This window comes from Peromyscus californicus, unplaced genomic scaffold (assembly GCF_007827085.1).
Source record: "Peromyscus californicus insignis strain IS unplaced genomic scaffold, ASM782708v3 Scaffold_13__1_contigs__length_99412109, whole genome shotgun sequence".
Classification (NCBI taxonomy): Eukaryota; Metazoa; Chordata; class Mammalia; order Rodentia; family Cricetidae; genus Peromyscus; species Peromyscus californicus.
Genome location: NW_026294424.1, coordinates 39,066,083 through 39,092,449, shown reverse-complemented (window position 1 = coordinate 39,092,449; position 26,367 = coordinate 39,066,083). Strand labels below are relative to the sequence as shown.

The window sequence follows — 26,367 nt, the reverse complement described above, 5'->3', positions numbered from 1 at the left end:
GTTATGGATTCTAACCCTCTAAACCTGTGAGCCCTGTGATAGCTTAAATGAAAATGGGCCCCCTGTGCTCCAGATGATGAACTCTTGGGAAAGGATTAGGAAGTGTGGCCTTATTGTAGAACCTGTGTCACTAAGAGTGGGCTTTAAGAGTGAGATGCACCTTTAGATGGGTTTCAAAATCCCATGCCAGCCCCTCACCCCCACCCCCCCCCAACCCCCGGCAATGCCACCTATGGTTCAGGATATTAAGCTCTCAGGGGCTACTCCAGTACCATGCCTGAACACTTCCCAGTAAGATGATCATGGACTAAACCTCTGAAATTATAAGCAAGCCCTTAATTAATTACCTCCATTTACAAGAGTTGCCTTGCCCACGGCATCTCTTTGACACAATAGAACAGCAACAAAGACAAGCCCCAAATTAAATGCTTTCTTTCCTAAGTTGTCTTGGTTATAGCAATTGCACCATTGCCTCCCTCTTCCACAAAATCATACAACCTATATAGAAGCTGTCTGCCCCCTCCCCCATCCCAGTCTATATAACCCAAACACAAATTGATAGATTTGAGTGTGGTGATATCAGGGAGGTATATTTATTATGGCTTTGTTTATACTACTTGTGATATACTGATTTACATGCCATTTATGTGATTCAACTCAATATTTAGTGCTTATTATATTTCAAGGATTAATCTGAGAGCTCAAAATATATCACTGGATGATAATTCCTAAACTCAACAGGGTAACATTGCAGGAGGCACATGGTAGATTATTTTTCATTATGAATGTAGTTATAGAAGGTTGTAAAGGGCAGTAAAAGAAGTAACAGAGCAATCACAACAAAAGGCTAATAGTAACAGAAACAAGGATGCTCCCATGCAAAATGTGAAGAGCTGAGGGTACCCACCAAATGTGTTATCCCCCACATTGAGAAGTAGAGTTTCTTTCTCCTGCCCTCAAGTCTGAGTTGGCCTTGGCTTTGTGGCATGTGGAAGTGAAGCAATACTAGTTACGAGCCTAAAGATTTAGGAGGACCCAGCAGACTGTACTGCTAGAATGTGTAAACCCTTCAGAGACCCTGATCTAATAGAGAAGGACCATGTGGAGAGGACCATGCAGAGACAACAAAAAGAGAAAGAGAGGCATCTCTGCTGAGCCAAGTTGTCAGTCATGAAAGCAAGGCATCTTGAATGATGGCTTGAGTGATGGCAGACCCAGATGACATCAAGTGAAGCAGGCCCCTAGATTATCCCTGTCCACTCACAGAAGCATAAAATTTAAATGATCCCTGATGTAAGTCATTGGATTGGGAAATGGTGGTTTATTATAGAGACATAGAAAAAATGGCACCTGGCAATAAGATTCTTAATAAAAATAAAAGATCTTGAAACAAGATTTTTGGAAGTGCCATTGCCATACACGGCACACAGATATGTGCTCAAACATATCTGCCTGCTGCTGGGAAGGTGTTCTATTAAATGAAAGTAACATTAAAACATGGACCTGGTAGAAAGGACATCACCCACCATAATTGTGAGTGGGTCACATCTTATCAGGCCTTAAGAAAAAGACTAAGGTTCCAGGAGATAAGGGAATCCTGCCAGACTTCCTTCAGATTAAAGCTATAGCATCAGCAATTCTAGAGCTTCCAACCTGTTGTCCTAGATGGCAGATATTTTAGATTGGCAGCCTCCACAATTACATGGACCAATTCCACCCCTCCTCACCATTTCCATTTCTCTGGAGACCCAATGACATCAGTACTGACACAGGGAGAGACTGTTCATGTTGACCTGATGGACACATGGGAAGTGGTTATTGGAGGCTGGCAGAAAGGTATCACCTTGCAGAAGTGATACAAGATGTTGTAACCCTGTCAACCACAAAAGTAAAGATGCATAACACCCCTCAGGAACCTAAGGCTGTCACAGAAGCCTTAGTTAGAGTAGAACGCTGACAGTCCAATCATTTTTTTTTTGTCCTTTTTAGTTGTACAAGAGAAAGTGCAGACACAGAGAAGGAAGAATTCTTGATTCTTAGTGCAGAATTGAGAGCAAATCCTTCAAATTTGCTATGCTTGAAAATAAAACTGTCATTCTGTATTTCTTGACAAGGGTATCAAAATAAGAAACAACCCCAAGATAATAATGAAACTCAGGACATTGTCAGTAAAATGTGTCTGCAGAACAGAGGTCTCAGTGACGTGGCTGTGGGACACTTTGTGTATGTGTGTGTAAATATTATCTAGAAACATAAAGAACCCCCCAAACATATATGTAAGTAACTCAACAGAAAGGGTGAAGATCTGAACAAAGTTGAAATGGACAAAGACCAGACAAGAACTAAGGCTTGCTGGCAAACAGGGAAACTTAGATGCTGTTTTTCTATTCTTCTCATAATTAAAAAGAGTTTAAGACATTCAATAATGGTCAGATTGTAAGTGGACCCTGTAGACTGATGTGGGAGTGTGAAATAATAAAGCTATTTCAGAAAGGATTTGGAAACATCTGGAATTCAAAAATCATTAAAACTGAAAATAGGTACTGTGGTAGTTTGAATGAAAATAATCCCCACAGGCTCTTAGGGACTTGCACTATTAGGAGGTGCGGCCTTGTTGGAGTAGGTATGGCCTTGTTGGAGGAAGTGTCACTGGAGGTGGGCTTTGAGGTTTCAGAAGCTCAAGCTAGGCCAACTATCTCTCTGTCTCTTCCTATTGTCTACCAATCCTGATGTAGAACTCTCGGCTCCTTCTCAAGCACTATGTCTGCCTGTGTGCCACCATACTTCCCACCATGATGATAATGGACTAAACCTCTGAACTATAAGCCAGCCCCAGTTAACATTTTTTCCTTTATAAGAGTTGCTGTGGTCATGGCATCTCTTCACAGCAATAGAAACCCTAACTAAGACAGGAACAATATCCCATTTTACCCAAGAATTCCATCCCTGGGTGTCTGTCATACAGAACACTCCAGTATAAACATGAAGGTGTTCACTGCAGAAGGAAAGTGGCACAGGAATCGGATCTCGGGCACTCCTGTGCCATTAGTAGCCACACCACTGCCTGGAATACAGTAGGGGCTCAAATGCATTTATTGAATGAATGAATGGGATTGAAAAATTACAAAATGGCCAGCAAGGTGGCTCACTAAATAAAGGTGATTGCTGCCAAGCCTGAAGACCTGAGTTTGATTTCCAGAACCTGTGTAACAGGAAACAGAATTCAAACAAGTTATTCTCCAACAGCCATCCAGGTCCTGTGGCACATGCTCCCCAAATGTAGTAAAGATAAATAATTAAAAATTGGGAGTTAAACTTTTGTCAACTGGAAATGGTTACGTCTACCATATAAAGAATGAGGTGGATTTGCATGTACCAATTTAATGACCACCACGGCCAACTGTTAGTTAACAAGATAACTCAATAAATTAAAAACAATGTTGCTGTGGGATGTTCTGTATGGCAAATGTGTTGCTGATTAGTCAATAAATAAAACACTGATTGGCCATTGGCTAGGCAGGAAGTGTAGGTGGGACAAGGAGGAGAATAAAGCTGGGAAATGGAAGGCTGAGAGAGAGACACTGCCAGCCGCCATGATGACAAACAGCATGTGAAGATGCCGGTAAGCCACGAGCCACATGGCAAGGTATAGATTTATGGAAATGGATTAATTTAAGCTGTAAGAACAGTTAGCAAGAAGCCTGCCATGGCCATACAGTTTGTAACCAATATATGTCTCTGTGTTTACTTTGTCGGGTTTGAGCGGCTGTGGGACTGGCAGGTGAGAGAGATTTGTCCTGACTGTGGGCCAGGCAGGAAAACTCAAGCTACACAATGTAACCTTCAGAACTGGAGGACTGAATTATGGGAATTACGAATTATAATTGAACTGAGTCTACATTTACACAACAGTAACATTTTGGGCATTTACCATGGCAAAATTATCCCTCTTAGTCCTCTTCATTTCTCCAGGTGCTGGGTGCTGTCATTAATGTCCCCATTTTACATGGAGAAAACACACCACCGCACAGATACATTGAGGAGCTGGTCCAAGGTCATACTGCAACAGAGCCAAGACTCAAGCTCAAATGATCTGGCTTCAGAGTCCACATTCTCAGACCATGGAGGATAAGGTGCCATGTGGTCACGTTAAACTTGTTGACTCATTATGCTTATAATTGTTTCTTTTCTGTTTCAAAGGTCTCTCCCTATACATGACCTATAAACTTCACAGCTACTCTTCCTACAAAACATGCATAGGCAGTTAGTTTAGTGGCTTGGGAGTTCAATCCATACAACCACATGTAGACAGTTTACTTTCGGACTCAGTTTGCTTATCTGTAAAGTGCAGATTCCAGTCGTAACTCCCTGTGTGTGATTGTCTTCTGTCCCGTTCTATTTTGTTCCACTCATTCATTTACTGCGATGCTGGGGATGAACCCAGGGCACTGTGTAAACTAGGCAGGAGCCCTTCAGTGAGCTGCACCTCAGCTTGTGGGGTTGCTAAAGGACTACACAATTGGTTTTTTAAAACTTTTTGTTGTTTGGTTGTTTGTTTGAGACAGGATTTCTCTGTGTAGTTTTGGCTGTCCTGGAACTCACTCTATAGACCAGCCTGGCCTCAAACTTAGAGATCCATCTGTCTCTGCCTCCCGAGTGCTGGAATTAAAGGCATGCACCACCTCTGCCTGGCACAATTGGTTATTTTTAAGTGCCTGGCACACAATAAGTACCTATCACTAATCTATTCATATAAAATGTGTGTGTGTGTGTGTGTGTGTGTGTGCGCGCGCACACGCGCGCGCATGTGTGTGTATGTGTTGTGTGATGTCTGAAAAGATGACCTCACAAAATTAACAGGTTAGGCCAATAAGGTAGACCAGTCTTCAGGGATGCTTGCTTTTAAACCCAGTGACCTGAATTTGATTCCCATAATCTACATTGTGAGGGAGAGACCTGATCTCATGACCTTCACATGTATACAGTGAAATATGCATGTGCATATGCACACATGTGGGTGCACACACACACAAAATGAAATAAATATGTCCAATTTTCAATCAATCCTGTTATAAATTTTTAGATTGATTGTGATTTGACAAACACAAATAATTAAATACTTGCTGAATGCTTATACATACACATGAGCAGATAGGTTGAACAGGTGCTTGTCAGAATTGACCCTCCACAGGGTTAATACTAAGTACACATCATGCCAATTCCACACATACAGTTCGCTAAGCGCAGTGAATTACTCAAAATGATTGAACAACCAAGATCATTTAAAAATTTGTAAACAAAATACTTATCTGGACCCTGAGACTCTTCCTACATGAACATTTTCAAATAAGACCAGGACTCAAACCACTGAGCATCTGGGAAGCTTGAGCATCTGGGAAGCTTGAGCATCTGGGAAGCTTGTGCATCCGAAGACAGAATGTGAAACTGGGCATCTGGGCATGCCTCCCCAGGCTGTTGTGCTTTCTGTTTGAGTTCAGATGCCAGTTCTACACTAAGACACCTTGAGGGGATAGAAACAAGTCCTCGTTCCCTTAGCTGCATGCAGTAGGTGGAAGTAGGTATGAGGGCTGATTTCTATGAGCTGATGAAGGCACTGTTCCCAAAGGTCTGCACAGGTTCACCAAGCGGATTCAGCTTATCTGGTGAGTACTATTTCAGTTTTTATAGTCTGTCTTGCTTTGTTTTATTAAAGATCAGGTGTGAAAAGAATCAGGATGCTGTTTGGGCTGGATTTTGTGGTGTGTGTTTTAATTAATTAATGTGTTTATTTTAAGGCTGGTTTCCCTTTGCAACTCAAGCCTGTCCTGGAATTTACAATGTAGCTGTGCAGCCCAGACTAACCTCAAACTCATAGCAATTCTCCTGTACCAGTCCCCTTAGCGCTGGAGTTACACGCATGAACTACCACTTTAGGGTGCTGTTTTATAAAGACAAAGAAAACTCCAGGCAGACATCTGTCCTTTCTGACTCCCTCAACCCCCCCACAGCATGCTCAGTAAGCCACTTAGTCAAGAGTCGCCTGTGAGCATAACTTTCTGGGCATGGACGGTGGCAGATCGAAACCACAAGTCAAATGACACTGTGAAGTCCCTGAGCCTGCCAGTCATAGTCTGTCCCTGCAGCGCAGCTGTGGCCAAGGGTGACCCCAAGGGCCCAGCTCAAGACCCGCTGTGGGAGGCGAACAGCTTTGTGGAGCTCTGCACAGATCAGCGCCCCCATTGCAAGGAAATGCAACCCCCGAGTTGGTGGTGGAGGCGGTGTTCTGGTAACTTGCTCAGGGGACTTAGGGCTCATTCCTATTGGGATTCCTATTGGGCACTGCCCCTTGGTTCCCAGCTGACCCGCAACACAAGATTCTTTGTTTGGGACAGTCTGGATACTCCCCCGCGTGAGCTCCAGCTGGGTCACAGCCTGCCTCCCCGGTGTCCAGCCGTGCACCGTGCCCAGTGTGTGCCTCAAATGCCAACTCACCTCATCTCAGGCCGGAGAATTTGAGTGTAGATGAGACACCGTCCCAGGAAGATCTCAGGAAAGTGCTTCGTGGTAGGCTTCCCTTTCCACACCAGGGGTGCGCGCGGCCACAGAAGTATGCTCGCAGTCACTACGGAGATCAGAACCACCAGACTCACTCCGAGACAGATCTGAGCTGTCCTAGAGAGGCGGCAGCAGGGTCTGTCCCCAGACACCTGGCTAAATTCATAGTTGGCCATGGGGCTCCTGGAGACCGCCGCCGGCTGGGCAAGAAGAGAGCACAGCGCTGGCTGGGTCGGAGCCCGCCCCTCCTCCTTTCTTTCACTTGCCCTTTATATGCTTCCTTTCCCAGCCTTTACCCCTGCTTCAAAGTTCCACAGCGTAACTGAACCAATAAGGCTTTAAGGATGTCAACAGACACTCCAGCTGCTTCCTTCCAGACTCCGGAGCCTCCTTCTCCAGGAGAAGCCGGCACCTTAGCCTCTTCAGGTGCACAAACAGCTTGGGCATACTCCTGGGCAGCACCTTCTGTCACTGGTACATTTGACACTTTGACTGCAAGTGCTCCCTGGAGGGTAAAGTCTGCCCAACTCTCTCTCTCTCTCTCTCTGTCTCTCTCTCTGTCTCTCTCTCTGTCTCTCTCTCTCTCTGTCTCTCTCTGTCTCTCTCTCTCTCTGTCTCTGTCTGTGTGTCTCTCTGTCTCTCTGTCTCCCCCCCCCCCACCCCCGTTCCTCCCTCTCTCCCTCCCCCTGCTCTCTCTCTGTTTACCCAATGGCTAGCAATGAATGCCCTACCTCTACTTGGGAGCTTTTGTAAAATCCTGCCCCAAGATCTTTAAAGTGGCAGTTTCAGTCTGCTCCTCCTCTCTGGAGGTCTCAGTTCAAACCCAGCCCTGGCTGTTAAAGTGCTGTCTAGTTAACTGGCTTCTCTGAGTTAGACTGACTTGAAGCAGACTCACATTCACTCCAGCAGGGTTTGCTATGATTAGATGGGTTGCTATCTCCTAGGTGTTTACATAATCCCTAAGACATGATAAGTGATTACTGAATAAATGTAAGTTATTACTGCTTCCTCTAGGAGGCTGCTGAAGAGATGGGATTTCATACTTGATGTTTGCAACATGTCTCATATGCACTAATACTTCACCCCAAGTGGGAACCCCAAAATACAGTGGCTTTTCCTGCCCCCCCTTCCCAAGAGGACATCTATTACTTAAGCAGAGTCTTGCAACATAATGGATTACACAGGATTTCCGTGGGACAGTCATTTTCCAGGCAGAGGACATATTAGCTGCAAAAAACTGAGGCCAGAAAGCCCCTTGTCCTGTTTTTAGGTGCAGAAAGGCAGCCATCATAGCTAGACTAGAGAATGGATAAGGGATAGTTTTGAAGGTAGCAGGAGAGCAGCTCTGTAAAACAGGAGGATTTTTTTTTAAGTGCATTTCATATTTTAAAATTTTTGCTGCCGTTTTGCTTATTCATTTGGTGTGCATCTGTGCGTGTGTGTGTGTGTGTGTGTGTGTGTGTGTGTGTGTGTGTGTAAGTGGAGGTCAAAGGACAACTTTGAGGAGTCCTTTCTTTCCCTATACCATGTGTGTCCAAGAGGTTGAACTTGGGTCATTAGACCTGACAGCTGCAGAGGACTGTATAGGTTGGGCCATCTCACCAGCCCACCTTTCAGTTTTAAACCATTCAAGGTCAGTGAGTCACCTGATGTGCCAAGAGAAAGGCTCAGTCTGGCTTTGGAGAACAAAGATGGAAACATAGGGACCAGGCATCATGACTTTACCTGCAGAGTAGTAACAGAATGGCAAACTTAAAAATGATCAGACCGTGGAAATGGTTCCAAAGTAGAAGCAATAGGATTTGCCATGTGTTTTGCAAGAACGGGAGGAGTCAATGATACCACCAGTCCTTTTTGGTCTGAGAAGGGATCAAAGGATGGGACCCTATCGCTGGGTATAGAAATATGAAGGCTGGAATGAAGTAGCTTCAGTTTGGGAGAAAAAGTGTAAGTGGAGAACTCTGTTCAGATGGAGTTAAGTTTGAGATCCCCAACAGGAGACACTGAGTTGGGTACAAGTCCAGAGTGATGACAAGGGACCAGTGTTGTAGACCTGGTACATGAGGCTTCTTCAGCTGAGCTTCAGCACAGGCTTGTAAAGAGGATCACAAGGTCACAGAGAGACTGTGTAACAGACAGCAGGCAGAAGTTTCAGAGTCTTGTAGGACATGCTTGAAGCAGAAGCCAGAAAAGTGCAGGAATCCCATCAAAGGGAGCTTGGAAGGGTGACTCCTGAACAAGAGAGAAGAGAAGCTCAGTAGTTCTTCTTGACAAAGCAGAACAGTGTGTGTGTGTGTGTGTGTGTGTGTGTGTGTGTGTGTGTGTGTGTGTGTTGTGTTGTGTGGTGTGTCCAGGCTCATATGTGGGGTGCCCACACAGGTCAAAATAGGGCATCGGGTCCCCCAGAGTTGAAGCTGTAAATGCTTGGATGCTGCCTGATGTAGATGCTAGGAGCCAACTCCAGTCTTCTGCAAGAGCAGCAAACCCTCAAAAGCTGACCCTTCTTCCCATCCTCAAGAGGGAGCATTCTCAGAGAATGGGAAGGGCACAACCCAGCACAGCAGGTCCAAGAGAGTGTGAATGTGGTATCAGTAAGTTAGAGTGCAGTTGCATTCAAAAGGAGAGTTGTTTTGTTTGTTTAACGTCAAAGGGAACAGAGAAATAAAGACCTAAGTGGACCTGCTGCTGGGCATGATTTGGACATGTAAAATCCTCTACAGGTTCTTGATTTCGAACTCTTGGTACTCAGGCCGGGGTGCTATTTTGGAAAGTTGTATACATTTAGGAGGAGGGACTGCGATGAAGGAATTGAGTCACTGGATATGGGTCTTTAGTACTGTGTTATCCCTGGCAACTTCCTGTCCAGTTCTGTGCCTCCTGGTTGGTTATGAAGTGAGCCACTCTCCTAAGCCGCATAATGTTCTACCCAAAAGCATGAGGCCAGGAGATCATGAATTGAACCCTGTAAAACTTAAGCCAAAATGAATTTTTCCTCTTTTCAGTTATTCTGCTGGTTAGTTTCTCACAATGAGAAAGTAAGTAACCCTGGGATACAGGAAAGAGCATCCTGTTCCAAGATTAGACTCTTGCAGCACTTTTGAAGGCTCATCAGCTGACTCACTAGTCCAGTAACACTTGACAAATGCAGGAGAGGGGGAGAGGAATCCGAGGCATGGTGGGGGTGTGGGCAGGAGCTCTGGCCCTCACAAAAAAAGAGGTGGAGAATATGGCTGAGGGGGGTGAGACTTCAGAGGATTTGATGATAATGACAGAAGGACGTTCTCTCCTAATTGTTTCTTCCACATGAAGTAAAAAGAAAGCTCTTGTGGGCACAGTAGAGTACTGGTAGAGACTAACCAGGCTGGGGAGTGGACCAGTTCTCAGGGCGTCAGTACATGCTAAAAGTTCAAAGAAAGGCCAGTTAGTGAACTAGTGTTTGTTTGTCCAACCACACCCACTGCTCAGACAAAAACCGGAAAAAGGACAGTAGCCGCTGGGTCAGTCATCTGCTAGAAATGCCATAACAAGGACCATGTACTGGATGGCTAAGCAAAAGAAATTCATCTCTTACAATTCTGGAAGCTGGAAGTTCAAGGTCAAGGTGTCCGATGGTTGGTTCCTTCTTCGACCTCTCCACTTGGCTTTTAGACTGTCCCTTCTTCTGTGTCTGTGTTAGCTGAGGAGGTCTCTCTGTAACAGCCTGTGACCTAATTTCCAGTTTGTATGAAAACACCAGGTGATGGGTTTGAGCCCTCCCTCAATGATCTCATTTTAATTACTTCTATACAGGTAATGGAGCTGTCTCCACAGAGACACTGGGGTTAGGGCTTAGAGCTAAGAATTGTGGGAGTCATTACGAAACCCTGCAGTCCCTCACACTGAGTACACACTGAGAGCAGAAAGGTTGAGCAAGGATAGGACTTTAATGGTGAGCCATGGCTTCTAAGTCCTACAGAAGCTGAAGTAAGAGCAAAAGGAAGATGAGAAACAGTGAGAATGTGAGAATGTACAAGATGTCACTGCCACGATTCTGATGGGACTGCTGGAATGTCTAAGCTTGTGTGACTTCGTAGGTCAAACTCAACATTAAGTTCCTCCTCCAACCTGCATTCTTCCTGGTCTTCTTTATTTAAGTAATAAGCATCAATATCCTGGACACACAACTGCTCAAGCTGAGAACTTCCCTCTCCCTCACCACACAAAACCCCGGGGGGTGGGGGGGAGGGTTGGTCCCTGTTGTCTGCAAATGAGTCACGAAATATGATGCTCTTCCTCTCCTCTCCAACTCAATCCCCTCTCTTTTTCACCTCAGAGTGGCTTTCAACTCTTTTCCCAAATCCAGCCTGCCCGTCTCCATGCATTCTATGCACCACAGCTGGGGAGGTGGTCCAGATGCCATTTTTTTACAATATAATTTTCCCAATGTAACTGTCTTTCACACTTCCCAGCTTGCTCCAGACACTTCCTACAGCATGTGGGCCCCTCTCATCTCATCCCTCTTCCACAGTCAACTTGGTCCCCATCCTCCATGGCCCTCCAGTGCTTTTGGTCTTCTCTGTCCCCAGGCAGCCCAAGCTCTCCTCTGCCTTTGACCTTCACAGGTGCCCTATGCTGCTGAGCATTCAGGTCTCAGTCTCCGTACACACTCTCCAGGAAACCGTCCCAAACAGAGGCAGGTGTATTAGATTAGATTGGTGGTTGCTGTGACAAGAACAAGAATAGGAAGGCTGGTGTGAGCTTATTGAAAGCCTTGCCCACCATGGCAGAGACAATATGGAGGTAGCATGAGGCAGCTGGTCCTCTTGCATCTTCAGTCAGGAAGCGTAGAGCAAAGAGAGCTAGCACTCAGTTCACATTCTTTTCATTTAGACTGGGATCCCAACCCATAGCATGACGCTATACTTATTTAGGGTGGATCTTGCTACCCCAATTAGAAAATCTCCAATCTAGAAAATCCCCCACAAACATGCCCAGTGGTTTGTCTCCTAGATGATTTTAGAGTCAAAATTAACCATTACAGTAGGTCTCCAAGTTGTGCACTCTCCTAGATGAATAACACAGATGCCAGCAGATCTCCTGAAACAAGACAGATCTCAGAGGCTTAGAAATAAACTACCCAGCCACCAAACACAACTTTGGAGTTTCTTCTAGGCTTCTTTCCCACTAGATCAGGCGGTTGCTAAGGGTGTGGTCAGTAACAATTGATTTTTTTTTCCTCTTTGTATCCTGGAATTCAGCTTGAAGTCCTGAGGTGCTTGTGAAACAAATGAATGCCTGACTCCCTCAGTCTACTCCAAGTATCCATTTTTTTTGCCCCTGAGAACTGGAGTTATTCCCACATGCCAGATCTAAACTACAGATGTGAAAGTGGCACATGAAATGCTGGTCTTGCTTGTAAAACAAAATGAGACCCCCCTCCAACCACAACCATCCCTTTACAAAGATTATTGCTAATTTTTTCAAAGACATGTTTATTTTTTTATTTATGTGTGTGTGTGTGTGTGTGTGTGTGTGTGAGAGAGAGAGAGAGAGAGAGAGAGAGAGAGAGAGAGAGAGAGAGAGAGAGAGAGAGAGACTATTTGTGTTTATGGAGCCTGTGGAGGTCAGAGAGGGCATCAGATTTCCTGGAGCTGGAGTTATAAGATGACTGTGAGCCATCCAAAGTGGGGTCTGGTGTGTGAACTCAGATTCTCTCAAGCACTCTTAACCACAGAGCTATCTCTCTTGCACTAAGGATTGTTTTTGACAATAAATATGATACATGCACATGGAGCAAAATGATAGATGTAGAAAATTATTTTTTCCTTCCTTAGCCTCTTCTTGTTAATGAACAAATAAGACATATATATATATATATATATATATATATATATACACACATACATAAACATATACATGGGCATCCACACATATATAGACAGATCTTCATTATGTCACAAAAGCATAGTATGTTCTCTTTGTTGCTTGGATTTCTTCCCATGCTGCTTACATTGGCAGCGTTCAATAAGTTGACTGCTGAACCAAAATCTTTTCAATGGTCTCTGATATTCCAGTACACCACAGTTTGCTTAACTAGACCTATACTCATGGGCACTTAGGTGATCTACATCTCTGTTACTACATTAAACATTACAAGTATACATCCTTGTGTTAAAATATTTTTCTATATCCAAGTGTATACATTCTCCAGATCATAGACTTTGTGGGTCAAAGGGCATGAAATATAAATATAATTTTGGAAGATATTGCCAGCCAAAAAGATTGTACCAAATGACATGCACGCTGTGTCTAGAATGTGGGTTTCCCGACATTCACATGAGTAAAACTGTTATTTTCAATGTCTTCCTTTCTTGTAATTAATCTTCAATGATTTGAGCAAACGTTGGCTTTTAGTTCCTCTTTCTGTTAATATAACAAACATGGGAGAGAATGAACCCAGAAAGGAGCCTGTAACCCTTGACTTCTGCTAATTCACTTGGTTTGTGAGCACTCTCAGTTTGCATTTTGTCTTTCTGAAAGATGGCCACAGTGTCTGACACTGATACAACATACTTAGAGAAGAAAAATACATCTGCACAAAAACTGTCCATCTCTTCCACCCATAGCATACTGCTGTAATATGACTGGGGCTTGGTTCCCTTCATCTTTTCATCTTTTCAACATGTCCCCATGTTGCGTCTAATCAAATTGAAGTGGGGGTTGATGGGAGAGAATCTACACACCTAAAATGGACACAGTCTTGTTGTGATGGACTTATTTGGACATAGTTAACACACTGAGACTCAAAGCATAGCGTATTACAGTATTCATTCATTCATTTATTGGACAAATATTGAGGACTCACCACATGCAAAGCACTATGTTAGGTGCTTAGAGCCCAGAAAAGGAGCTTTGATCACTGTGTCACACAGTGAAAAACACAGACGTTGTGGTCAGGTAGGAGGGCTCGGCCTTTCCAGCCGATTATAAATCTGTTCTGAAGCACAGATGCCTCTTTTGTATTATGAGATTAATCCTGGGACTCCGTAGAATTCCTTCCCTAGGTACCACCTCCAACATGAATTCAAAGAGTAAGCTCGGATGCTGCAGCAGCTGGGTGGTTGGCACGAGGGACGCCCGTAAGTCCCAGCAGCTTTAAGAGAAGCTTAGAAAAGACAAGCTACTCCCTTAGGCTGTGGATAGCAAGCAAAGCTCGTAGAAGAGGAGGACAGGTGTCTAAACACAGCCTCAAGCAATGGAGTGGATCCGAGGATGCCTTAGGGATGGGCAGAGGAGTTACTCATGCAGGCCATACACAATACTCATCAACATTTTGATATCTCTCTCTTTAGCATTTTTTTAAATTATGAAGCCAGAGGACCATGAAGTCTGCTGTTAAATTGTGTCCCCTAGAAATGACAGCAAAGCAAATAATACTCATGATACTGAAACAATATGACTGCCTAAACAAGACCTGAACAACAACAGCATCGATAGACGTGATAAAATGGAAGGAGGAAATCTCATGGGGCTCTATCTCCAGACAAAGAACTACAGGCAGCTAAGGACTGTCAAAAGAGGGAGAGTTAATTTTCCCCAGGGAGGAACTCCCTACCTGGCTATACAATACAAAGCAGTCAGCCCAAAATCATATGCATGCAAACAACACTAAATAAACTCAGCATGTTGTACTTACATATTTTGTGTGTGTGTGTGTAAAACAATAATAATAATAATAATAATAATAATAATAATAATAATAATAATAATGAAGCTGTGAGTTTGGGAAGGAGTGCGGGGTGGTGGGAGGAGTTGGAGGGAGGAAAGGGAGGATATGATGTAATTATATTTTAATTAAAAAAGGGATTGGGGATTTAGCTCAATGGTAGAGTGCTTGACTAGCAAGCACAAGGCCCTGGGTTCCGTCCTCAGCTCCGGAAAATTAAATAAAAATAAATAAATAAATAAAATTTTTAAAAATAATAAAAATAAAAAGTGAAAGTAGTTATGATACGTTCTTTAACTATACATATTTCTGAATGTGTGTGCTGCACATATAGTCCCTACCGGGCATGTTTCCCCTCTGAAACAGAAGAACCCAGGTTCACTCTTCAGTAGCTCCTTGAACATGAGTGCCCTGTACAGTCTCTGCACCTCCCAGGCTGGCTGTAAAAACATGCACATGAGGAGCAGATACACCTCCTGGGTTAAGTTTCCAGAAATGGGTGGCGCCTCTCGTCGGTCCTCTCACTGGCAGGTTCCTCTAGGACAGGGCCGTTGCTTGCCTTAGTTCACAAACCATCACAAGAACACTGCTTTCCCCAGTACCAAGACAGTGCCCAGCATGTGACTGCCACCCGGGCAATACCTGTGGGAGGAAGTCCTCTCTCACTGCCTAGCTCACAGCACTGGGCTGAGCGTTAGTCCACAAATCCAAGTTCTTCCTCAGTTCTCTGGCTGTAGTCCATCTAATGACAAACACCTGCTGCTGTTCATCTGCTGAAAGTAGAGCAGAGGGATGGAGAAGAAGACGGAGATGCTACAACCAGCTGCGTAATTATCTTTTTCTCCTTCATCAATGATTGCCAGCATCTTAGAGTGTTGAACACCTTGCGAACAATAAAGCCAATGTAGAGACATTTTATGAATGGTGGGTCATAGGGAAGACACCAGAGACCTGGAGTGGACAAGCTGACCGTGCCCTTGAAGAGGATTTGTGGTCCAAAGTGGACGCTTCTGAGGACATTCTTGGGTTGGGGCTCCTGGCAGCTGTGAGGAGCTTTGTGACCTAGGAAAGCTCAGGGCTGATGGTTTGGCTTGGTAGGAATCTGTCTCTTCAGCATGTTTTGTACATGTTTGTGAATCAGGAGGACCATGAAGAGACAGACGCTGAGCTTCACAAACAACAGGAAAGCCTCGTTACTGACCCTATCAGGTCACAACCTTGGCCTTTATTTCTAGCAGACTCAAGAGGACAGCCAATGTTTCTCCTCCCACATCCTGGAACTGAGCAAGGTCCAATCTCCCAGGCACTTTTTTTTTCTAGATTTTCAATGAAACAAGGGTAAACAGGACTTGACACAATGCCTCAAAATATTTCCAGTTCACTGGGCCTCCTGTTCTTCCTTGTAGGATGCCTGTTTATTTGATGTGAGTAGAGCTCAGAGTGCATGAAAGCCAATGTAGCCACTTCCTGGGCAAGCACTAACCTCAGCCTACGTAATTCAGTGACATTTCAGCTCCCTTCTCTCCACATCCTCTCCCTAGGCCCTTGCTCTCCTGAACCTTCAGATGACCCCTTAGATGCACTGCCTGTCTTGACAAGTTGTATGATTTTCCCTTATGGGCAGCAAGATCTTGTCATGTGTTCTCATGCTTACCCTATACTCCCTGGATTCTTGAAAAGATGAACTTGTTCTATGTATTTGGGTGTTTTGCCTGCACATATGTGTTTGTAGTGCCTGGGGAGACCAGAGAGCAGTGTCAGATGCCCTGGAACTGGAGTTACAGACAGCTGTGAGCTACCATGTGGGTGCTGAGACACTGAACCCCAGGCCTCTAGAAGAGTGAGTACTTTTAGCTCCCGAGCCATCTCTCCAACACCCATCCTGGATTTCTGGAAGTTTCCCCTCCTCCACAAGTCTGTGGATGGACACCAAAGCAGTTATTGTTTCAATTACGTCCCTAGGGACTAGACAGTCACAGGTATCTAGCAGGCACTACAAAACCATTAACAAATATACTTCATTGCAACGTTATTTCCCCTTTCTGTTTACTTACTCACCCTATTATTCATTAGCTATTTATTGAGTGTTTACTCTATCATATGAGCTGTTTTAAGTAACAGGTATCCAGAAACCAAAAATATTTAGTCTGTAGTCTAATAGAGGCAGTCATGTCATCGACACATTCAAAAGTAAGCCATACATAACACAGGTGAGGCAGTGAAGAGGGTCAGAAGACCAGCTGAACAGGGGATGGAATATGGAATTGAAAGATTGGGCCTAGAGGACTGAGGAAGGTTTCACAGGGAAGGTAGTATTGGGTAATGATCTGGAGAAGGTGAGGTAGTCACGTAGCACAGACATACAGAGCAGGCAAAAGGTCAGAAGTCAGAAGAAAGCCGGGCGTGCTGAAGGAGCAGCAAGGGGCAACTAGAGGACCCTGGTGCCAGGATCCAGGGAAGAAGAGTGGGAACCAAGAACAGGGATGCCACTGCCTGTGTGTTGGCGGTGAGTGGCAAGCAGACACGTATACAGAGGAGTGGCACCTACTGACTTAGAGTTTATTAGAATCCTTACTGAAAAGCAACAGAAATAGAACCAGAAGCAGAAGCAACTAGATCATTTAAGAGTCTGTGGTGTCTGGATCTCGACAAGAGACGATGGTGTCTAGAACTGGGTTAGCTTTAGCAGATTTGATTAAATTCTGGGTGTGACTACAAAGACTGGCTGCTGGAATAGACAGTAGTGTCAAAGGCAACCATGATTGGGGCTTGAGCAGCTGGGAGGATAGAGATGATGTGAGCAGCTGGGATGATAAAGATGTCGTTTGCTGAGCTGAGAAAGACTGAAAAAGGAAAATCTATTTGGTGACCAAGTTTAGGAAGCCCATGACTTCCACAAGTAAAAATGTTGAGAACACAAACACTTATGCTTGTGGATCTGAGTGAGGTCATGAAAGAAAGACTGACTCACCAGTAGCTGGTCTAGCTGGAGAACTGGGATTTAAACCCATGGTATGGACACAGAGTGCCTGCTCCTCTACACTATGCCACCTTGTGGCTGAGCACAGTGAAGTCTCACACACACATGCACACACCTGGAGCTTCGTTCTAACAACTAAAATCCTAGCATTACCTTTCAGCCCATTTCTGCATCTATCATTTGGTCAATGGCTAGAGTGTGATGGATATGTTAAATAAGAGCAAATCTTATAGCCTGCCCTTGGAAGTGGAGCCCCAAGTGGATTGTGGGAAAGGGAATATTCCCTGGAGGAAAATCAGGTTATGGACACTAGAAAAGGGTGTTCTGATGCTGAATATCATAAAGAGCAGACTCATCAATGTCAAATGTAGGCCCCTCATGGCACATGCGCTAAGTTTACACATTAGCCATTCTGTACACGCACACACAACCCACTTTGAACACCAATGTGTGCCAATGTTTTTCTCAACAGATTCTCTTATAAGATGTTTACTTCATTTCTGGGGATATTTATGCTTTCCATTCTTACATTCACCACCAAAGGTTGAAGGTCAAATATCTTAGCTAGAGAATTCTGGAATAGCTGAGGAGCAATGAATGCACTCTCAGCCTAGTATCATTTCGAAGCAAATTCAAAACAAAACAAAACAAAAATGAAATAAACATCATGAGAAAGTCCCAAATGGAACCCATTTGAAGACTTTGACCCTAAATATAAGTCACTGGTGTTTAAACTCTCATTTCAACCATGAACTTCCTTTTAAGGCAGGTTTTTATATTCACAGCAAAAATGAGCAGCAAATAGGATTCTTACACATTCCTTTATCCTTCCACCCATGGCCCCACCCATGTGAGCTCCACCCATGCCCCCCATTTCTCCCACCCATGTGAGCTTGACCCATGCAAGCCCCTGCTAGACTAATTAATATTCATTATCACTTTATCTGAAATTAGAATTATCTAAGAAACATACCTCTGGATATGTTAATGAGCTGTCATGCATACGTTATAATCACCCCAAGTCTACTGTTTATACTCAGGCTCCGTCCTGTCACCCTACATTCTATGGGTTTGCTGCCCTCTCTAATCTCAGGGAACCATTGTTTTTCTTGATAATTTTCTCTTTTCTGTAATATTACAGTTCAGGTTGTACAATAGGTTGCCTTTTTAAATTTTTTATTTGATTTCCCTCATGTGTATGAATATTTTGCCTACATGTATGTCTGTGGGCCGCTTAGATGCTTAATACTCGTGGAGGCCAGAAGAGGGGTGTAGCTAGAGTTTTCCTGCCTGGCCCACAGTCAGGACAAATCTCTCTCACCCTCCAGTCCCACAGCCACTCAGACCCAACCAAGTAAACACAGAGACTTATATTGCTTACAAACTGTATGGCCGTGGCAGGCTTCTTGCTAACTGTTCTTACAGCTTAAATTAATCCATTTCTATTAATCTATACCTTGCCACGTGGCTTGTGACTTACCGGTACTTTACATCTTCCTTGTCCTGATGGTGGCTGGCAGTGTCTCTCTGACTCAGCCTTCCACTTCCCAGCTTTATTCTCCTCCTTGTCCCGCCTACACTTCCTGCCTAGCCAATGGCCAATCAGTGTAAGAGAAGCTATGCCCAAATTCCCAAATTATATGTAATTTTACTTTGTTAAGGTTAAAACCTTCCTTTTTTTTAAAAAAAAAAGGGGGAAGTGCTGTGGGATGTTCTGTATGGCAAATGTGTTGCTGATTGGTCAATAAATAAAACACTGATTGGCCATTGGCTAGGCAGGAAGTATAGGCAGGACAAGGAGGAGAATAAAACTGGGAAGTGGAAGGCTGAGTCAGAGAGACACTGCCAGCCGCCATGATGAGAAACAGCATATGAAGATGCCGGTAAGCCACGAGCCACGTGGCAAGGTATAGATTTGTGGAAATGGATTAATTTAAGCTGTAAGAACAGTTAGCAAGAAGCCTGCCACGGCCATACAGTTTGTAAGCAATATAAGTCTCTGTGTTTACTTGGTTGGGTCTGAGTGGCTGTGGGACTGGTGGGTGAGAGAGATTTGTCCTGACTGTGGGCCAGGCAGGAAAACTCTAGCTACAGAGGGGGTCAGATTCCCTTGGTACTGGAGTTACAGTGAGTTGTGAGCCACCATGTGGGTTGCTGGGACTCCAGCCCAGCCCCCAGGAAGAGCAGCTAGTACTCTTTAACTACTGAGCCATCTCTCCAGCCCCAGCAGGCTGCCTTTATAGATAGGTTTCAGAGCTATGCGTTTAAGGCTCCCTTTTGTCTTATCCCATCCCACCTTTGACTTTTTATGACTGAAGAATGCATTTCTTTCTGGCATTGTTTGGATATACCACAGCTTATTTTTCCATCATCTATGGTAGGATATCTTGGTTATTTTTTTTCTCCTGAGACTAAAATTTTATCAACATAATAAATTATAAAATCCTGCTTATTTTTATTAAGTAGTCAGTAATCAAAGTAAAACTTAAACTTGTATTTTAAAAAGATACACCTTCTTAAGCAAGGACAGGCTCTGCAGATAATTTTCTTCAAGTTGTAATAACAACTTTGGGTTCATACATAACTGGAAAAATAATAATATGAAGGAAAATTTATGTAACTTCACTCAGAAATAAATAATAGTAATATTAATATTTTGGTGTAAAATGTAATTTCTGGAAATTGAGGCCCTAGCATTCTAAGTTAATATTATAAATGTTGTACTTTCTCTCTAGATGTCCCTCATAAGTAGAACTTTTCATTGTGAATGATCCTGTGTGGTTATTTATCTAATCATCATCTTGTTTTCAAATATTCCCAGTCTTTTGCTGTGCTATAGTTACATCCTAAATATAACTTCCAGCAACTAACCCCTTATAGTTTTCTTGCAGTAATTTTCTGGAATTTTAATAAAAATGCTATTTTGTTGTTAGAAGAAAGGGGACAAAACTTAGAAGGAATTAGGAAGTTTAAAATGTTCAAACTTTTACTTATTAAAAAATCATGCAGAAAAGAAGACATAGCTTGATTTAAGGTACGTTAATTACAAGAGCATAAGGACTTAGGATATGACTCAGTGTTAGCGCACTTGCCTGCAAAGCCTGAGGGTCCAAATTTGACCCCCAGCACTGAACAAAGAAACAGTTAAGAATCTAAAAGTCAGGGAATGTTGAGGATATAGTGATATTGGTAGAGTGCCTGACCACCATGCAAAAAGCCCTGGGTTTGATTCTTAGTACCACATAAAACAGGATATGGTGGTGCACACCTGTAACCTCAGCACTCAGCAGGCAGAGACAGGAAGACCAGGAGTTCAAGGTCATCCTCAACTACATAGTAAGTTTAAGGCTACCTTGTACCACGTAAGAACTTGTCTCAAAATATGAAAAATAAAACCCACAGAAACATTATTGCTGCTGTTTTCAAATTTTTGTTTATTGCAAATGCTTTAATTTTCAGGTATTCCATATAGCAATGTAATGCACCTCTTTTCCAAAATAATGGGAAATAACACCCATGATCCCTGCAGCATTAGTCACAATTGTCAAGAAGCACAATTGAGGTGAACATCAGTGAATGAAGGACTAGAGAAATTGAGGTGCATGTATACAATGGAACATTATTCAGCTGCAAAAAAAGGAAATACTGCTGTTTTTACCAGCACGAAATAATGTAGAGGACATTATGCAAGTGAGATATGACAGGCAAATACTTTATGATCTCACTTACTTGGAGAATCTGAAAATCATTGAAGTCAAAGAGGTAGAGAGTGGGATAGGGGCTATCAGGAGCTGGGGGATGGGGGAGTTGGGAAATGTTGGTCAAAAGGAGCCGACTTTGACTTATGATATGAATGTGTGTTCAACATGGGTGCTGGTAGGCTCACTGATGATTTCATTTTGATAATCACTCACAGTGTGTGCTGAGTCAGCACTTCGCACACCTCAAGTATATCCAGTCTTTGTCTACTAAGTATTTTGTAATAAAATACATTTTTAAAAATAGATAGACAATGCTGAGGCTATAGCTCAGTGATGGCAGCTTGTCTTGTATGCAAAGCCTTGGGTCTAATCCCTACAACCACAAGAAAAAGGGGAAATACACAACATTACACAAAACAGAGTAAAAACCACCATAATTGAAGGACCTTGAGACAATCACATTCATGCTTATTTTTCTAAGTGTGTGTGTGTGTGTGTGTGTGTGTGTGTGTGTGTGTGTATGTGTGTGTGTGTGTGTGTGAAGAGAGAAGCTTACATACAGATATACACATGTTAGAGTTAAATTCTTTTTTTTTTTTTTTTTTTTTTTTTTTGGTTTTTTGAGACAGGGTTTCTCTGTGTAGCTTTGCGCCTCTCCTGGAACTCACTTGGTAGTCCAGGCTGGCCTCGAACTCACAGAGATCCGCCTGGCTCTGTAGAGTTAAATTCTTGTCCTGGATATATAGCCTAGTGATAGAGCACTTGCTTAGCATTTACAAAGTGCTGGTTCAAATTCCCAGTACCATGCATGTGTGCACCCACCCACATACATGCAAGCACAGACACATTATTAGAACTTCCTGAAGGAGTAAGCTTTTGTCTTCTTTCAAAGACAGGGGATCTTGTTCAGTTAAAGTCCTGATGATAATAATAATAATAATAATAATAATAATAATAATAATAATAATAATAATAAAACAATTTGAGATGGCCTAAGTGTAATTACAAAGGTTGGAAGGCAGAGAAGAGAGATGTGGAGAGTTAATAAGTTAGTAAATTATGGGCTGAGAACAAAATAACCTTCATATTCTTGAATGTATGTTAAAACTTTACTTCAAATCCCATCATGAGCCCCTAAGCACCATGACTGCTCACAACTCAACTAATCCAGAAGCAGCAAATGATTCTAGGGGATTGTCCTCCCTTCCTGACCTTCTTGGACCCCATGCTCACGTCACATAATCCCACAACCTTTATCTGTGCCAGTGTAGGTTCAAAACCACTAGCTAAGCCTGAATCCCTCATATCTCCTCTCTTAAAAGTTGATCATAACTCTGGTCCATTGGACGCTTGTCAGCTGCCCTCATCCTTATTCCGGAAGTTGTATAATCATGTCCCTGTACCCGCTCTTTTTATTGCAGATATCCCACGACCTCAAGAGCTTCAATTTAATCATCACAACCAGTGGAACTGGTTGGTGTTTAACCTTGAGCCCAGAGTAACGCACAGAAGATGATGATGGTAAGCTAGCTTCCCTTCACACCATGGGTTCATTGGCTGAACTATAAGTGAAATGGACAAAAACAGATTAACAAGTCCCAGAAAAATATGTAACTTGAATAAAGAGCAGATGGTTAAAGTTTATGTAACACATACTCATTACAGAAAGAGATGGGGGCTTGAGGCTCCTGGGGAAGTGGCAGTTACCCAAGGCATGTTAGGAGAGAGGAGGAAGTATGCCCTGATTGCCTGCCTTGCAAATAAGTCTCCCAGAAAGAAAGGTTGATCTGGACATTGCCCTCTACTTGACACAGAGTTTACCCTTGTACATTTCCTTTACAGATATCTGTCTTCACAAAAGGCAAGCTTGTCAGAACTACTACTATATCTGCAGTTTCTCACAATAACCAGCCCCAAATATGCAAACTATACTTGGGGTATTATATTTTGGTCTCCTATGATCATATTTAAGGGTGATGGGTCCTGAGCATGAGTAACTGAGCACTGTGGAGAAAAAGAATTGGCGGACCACTGCGCACAGAAAAGCTTGGTCTTTGTTGTATTAAGAAACTACCTTCTGTGGGGCAGGGTGCTGATTTATAAAAATAATCCGGTGGATTTACAAAGTGCACACAAGAGCACACACAGACTTGCATAAAAATGGACTTAGTCAGCTTGAGTGGTATGTGGCCACCAACAGTGACTGAAGCAGATGCACAGTCCTCAACAGTGACTGAACTCACCACTTAGTTTTTCTCTTTGGGATTGCTTGCTCACAGTAAAGTTGTCCAGTTTATTGATAGCCAACAGAGGGTTCCAACAAAGAACCGCTCTTGTTTTTACAGCTGGGTGACTCCTGACATAAATATTGTGAGAAATTTCCGTGTCAGCACAGAGCAACTTCTAAGATACATTAACAAGAAGAAATAAAAGGTACAGAGGTTTGTGCCAAATTCCTTCTTCTCTATGTAGGAAAAGATGAAGAGCAAAAGGTGTGTTCATATCTGCTTATATTTTCACAAAGAAACCCCAGATAGGCCGTGTGAATCTTTAAACAAGTGGTAACCAGGGTACATATCAGAAGAGGTAATGAAAGTGAGGCTCCAGGCTGGCTGTGGCTTCCCCAACTCATGTTGAAAGTTACTTGCCATTTAAAGAATATGAGGTGAGACTTTTAGGGTGCGGTGATGTCATGGGAGTCAGTAGAGGTTGTTACTGTGGGAGTTAGTTACAGTCCAGTGTACTCCTGATAAAAGAGAAAGAAAGAGAGATCTTGACTCCTCTTCTGCTGCATATACTGATTTGTCCCTTCTGCTACGTCCTGACATAGCAGAAGTCGCCACCAGAAGCTGATACTGTGTTCTCGACTTTCCCAGCCACCAGAGACATGAGCCACATAATTTATTATTCTTTTGGTATGCTAGTTTTTTTTTTTTTTTTTACTTTTTTTATTTGTGACTGAGTCTCAATCTGTAGCACAGGCTATTTTGGAACTTGCTAGGTAGCCAAAATTAACTTGTAACTTACAGCAATCCTCCTGCCTCAGCCATTTGAGTGATGAGATTACAAGCATGGTATTCTTCTACAGTCACAGACAAGGAACTGAGATAGATGAAATGTGTTTTTACAATGGTTTTTGTCTTTTGACTGTATGTGCATTTTAGCTTTCCAAAAATAACATTGAAGATCACCAGATGTAATCTAAGCAAATCTATTTGTTTATACCATACAATAACAACGGGCTATTGAAAACCAGCTTTCGCTTCCTGTCACTTGGCAAGCTTGTAAACACCCACTGTTGAGAGTTCAGAGACCTGCAGCAGAGTAGATTCTCTCTGGATCGCGTGTGATCTCTTCCTGATATTCACAACACAGTGACAGCTGCTGCCTTCCTCTCGGGATTCCAGCTTTTGCTGCCACCCCAGAGCACAGCAGAAAAGAGGCCCAGTCCAGAGCACAGCAGAGAAGAGGTGATGCAGACACCTCTTCCAAGGCTGTTTGACTTCCCAAACAGGGCCACCAACTGTGGAGCAAGTGTCCGAATACCTGAGCTATGGGGGACGTCTCTCATCTAAACCACCATAATTATCAGTCCGTGTAATTGGAAGTGACACTCAACCAAAGCACCAATATGGTTAATGATTTTGAAGTTCAAGAGGATTTTCTGCTGTTACATGTCTTACAAGTCATGTTACACACACATTATGGCATTGGAACAAATCTGGCAGGTCTGGATGCAAATTTTTGTGCCCCTAGAACCGATGGCTTGAAACAAGTTCTCTAAGAACACTCGACTTCATGCAAACTGCTTGCTAAGACTGAATGTAAAATCTGAAGTGTACAATTAGGCAATGACATTTGTTATTTGCTCAGGCACTATAATTTGCAGTAGAAAGCCCAAACCTCTGTGCTCTGTGATCTGTATGTATTCCAAAAGGCCCCTTTATGCGCTCTTTGTCTGTACCTTAAATTACCAAGTCTGGTGTATTTTTGAACCCACCTTCCTTGTTAATAATCGGTTCGTGGGAAACCTCCTGTGAAGAGTCTGTTTTTGTGTGTGTGTGTCTACCTCATCTGTGCTCTGGAGTCAGATGAGCAGTCTGGTGGCTGGTCTTCTGACCATCTCTCTCACGCTCTTCCTGTCTCAGGAGCAGCAACTGTCAGGTGTGGGCTCCATTGTCATAGAACTCTGCAGCAGAAATAGGTTCAGCTGCCTTGTGATAAAGGTACCATGGACTGCTCTGGCTTCCTGCTCTGAGTGACTCACTCCTCCATTATCTCCCCCAGGGGACTTACTGTCTGTCATAAGGTTTGTTTCTGAAAACATACAACTGACCACAATTTCATCTTACTTAAGGACTAAAGGGGATTTCCTGAGGATCGGGCGTGGGGGAAGGGCATCCCCAAGCCTAGAGACACTGCTCCCTGACTTGCCCCAGTGATGGCAGCCTAGCTGAGGGTGCTGACAGGAAGCATAATTTCCTGTGTGTTGGCTGGGGGTAAAGCAGCAGCAGCAGGGAGCCCTTGCACCTCCACTGAACTCTGCTTACTTTCCTCATGTAGGAAATGGGACCCAGTCGACTAAGCTCCTCATTCCCTTAGGCTGCAGGTCAGCAACCACTTTCTGGACAGGAAATGAGTAATTTCAGTGTCGATGGCTTCCCAGTTTCTGTGCGTCTCATCCACACTGCAGAAAGCATTATTAAATGATGCAAAAGGAAGGAATGTGTCCACATTCCAATCAAACTGTGTTCAGGGACTCTTAAAGACCATAGACTGGTGTTCTTTATACACTTTTTTCAATCATTTCAAGATGTAAAACCCATTTACAGGCTAAAAGGATGCCTCACTGAGTAAAGGTGCTTGTCACCAAGCCTGGTGACCTTAGTTTAATCCCTAAAACCCACATGGTAGAAAAAGAGAATAGACTCCCAAACATTGTCCTCAGACCTCCACAAGCATGTGACATGCACAAACACACACACACACACACACACACACACACACACACACACACACATACACACACACACACACGCGCGTGCAAGCGCGCAATTAATTAATTAAAAATGTAATTTTAAAATAATGAAAGGAAATTGACCTCATAGCCTCCAGGCAAACAAAAGCAAGTAATGAGTAGATTCTGATCGTTGTGGTTGTGTTAGTTACTTTTTTATTGCCATGACAAAGCACCATGACCAAGGCAGCTTAGAAAAGAAAGCATTTAATTTGGGGCTCATGGTTCCAGATAGTTAGAGTCCATTGCCATGATGGTGGGGACCATGGCAGCAGGCAGGCAGGCATGGCACTAAAGCAGTAGCTGAGAATTTACAAAAGATCCACAGGCCTGAAGCAGAGAAAGAGAGACAGAGACATAAACAGAGACAGAGACAGAGAGATACAGACAGAGAGAAAGACAGAGAGAG

At 43.4% G+C, this 26,367-nt stretch overlaps 1 protein-coding gene and 1 long non-coding RNA gene across 3 annotated transcripts in view; one reads left to right on the top strand and one right to left on the bottom strand.

Moving 5' to 3' along the window:
* Cd38 (CD38 molecule) overlaps positions 1-7,136 on the bottom strand; it is a 67,615-nt gene extending 60,479 nt beyond the window's left edge. Inside the window, exon 1 of one of the 2 annotated variants that reach the window (XM_052734857.1) lies at positions 6,493-7,136. In XM_052734857.1, coding sequence (XP_052590817.1) covers positions 6,493-6,731 — 239 coding nt within the window. In that variant the 5' untranslated portion in view covers positions 6,732-7,136. The remainder of the gene's footprint in view (positions 1-6,492) is intronic. The other variant, XM_052734856.1, reaches the window with a different exon arrangement.
* Positions 5,463-24,871, top strand: LOC128108386 (uncharacterized). Its single transcript, XR_008217455.1, has 3 exons — positions 5,463-5,663; positions 22,363-22,462; positions 22,784-24,871. It is a non-coding gene; the product is annotated as an uncharacterized LOC128108386 (long non-coding RNA).
* Positions 24,872-26,367: the final 1,496 nt, after the last annotated feature.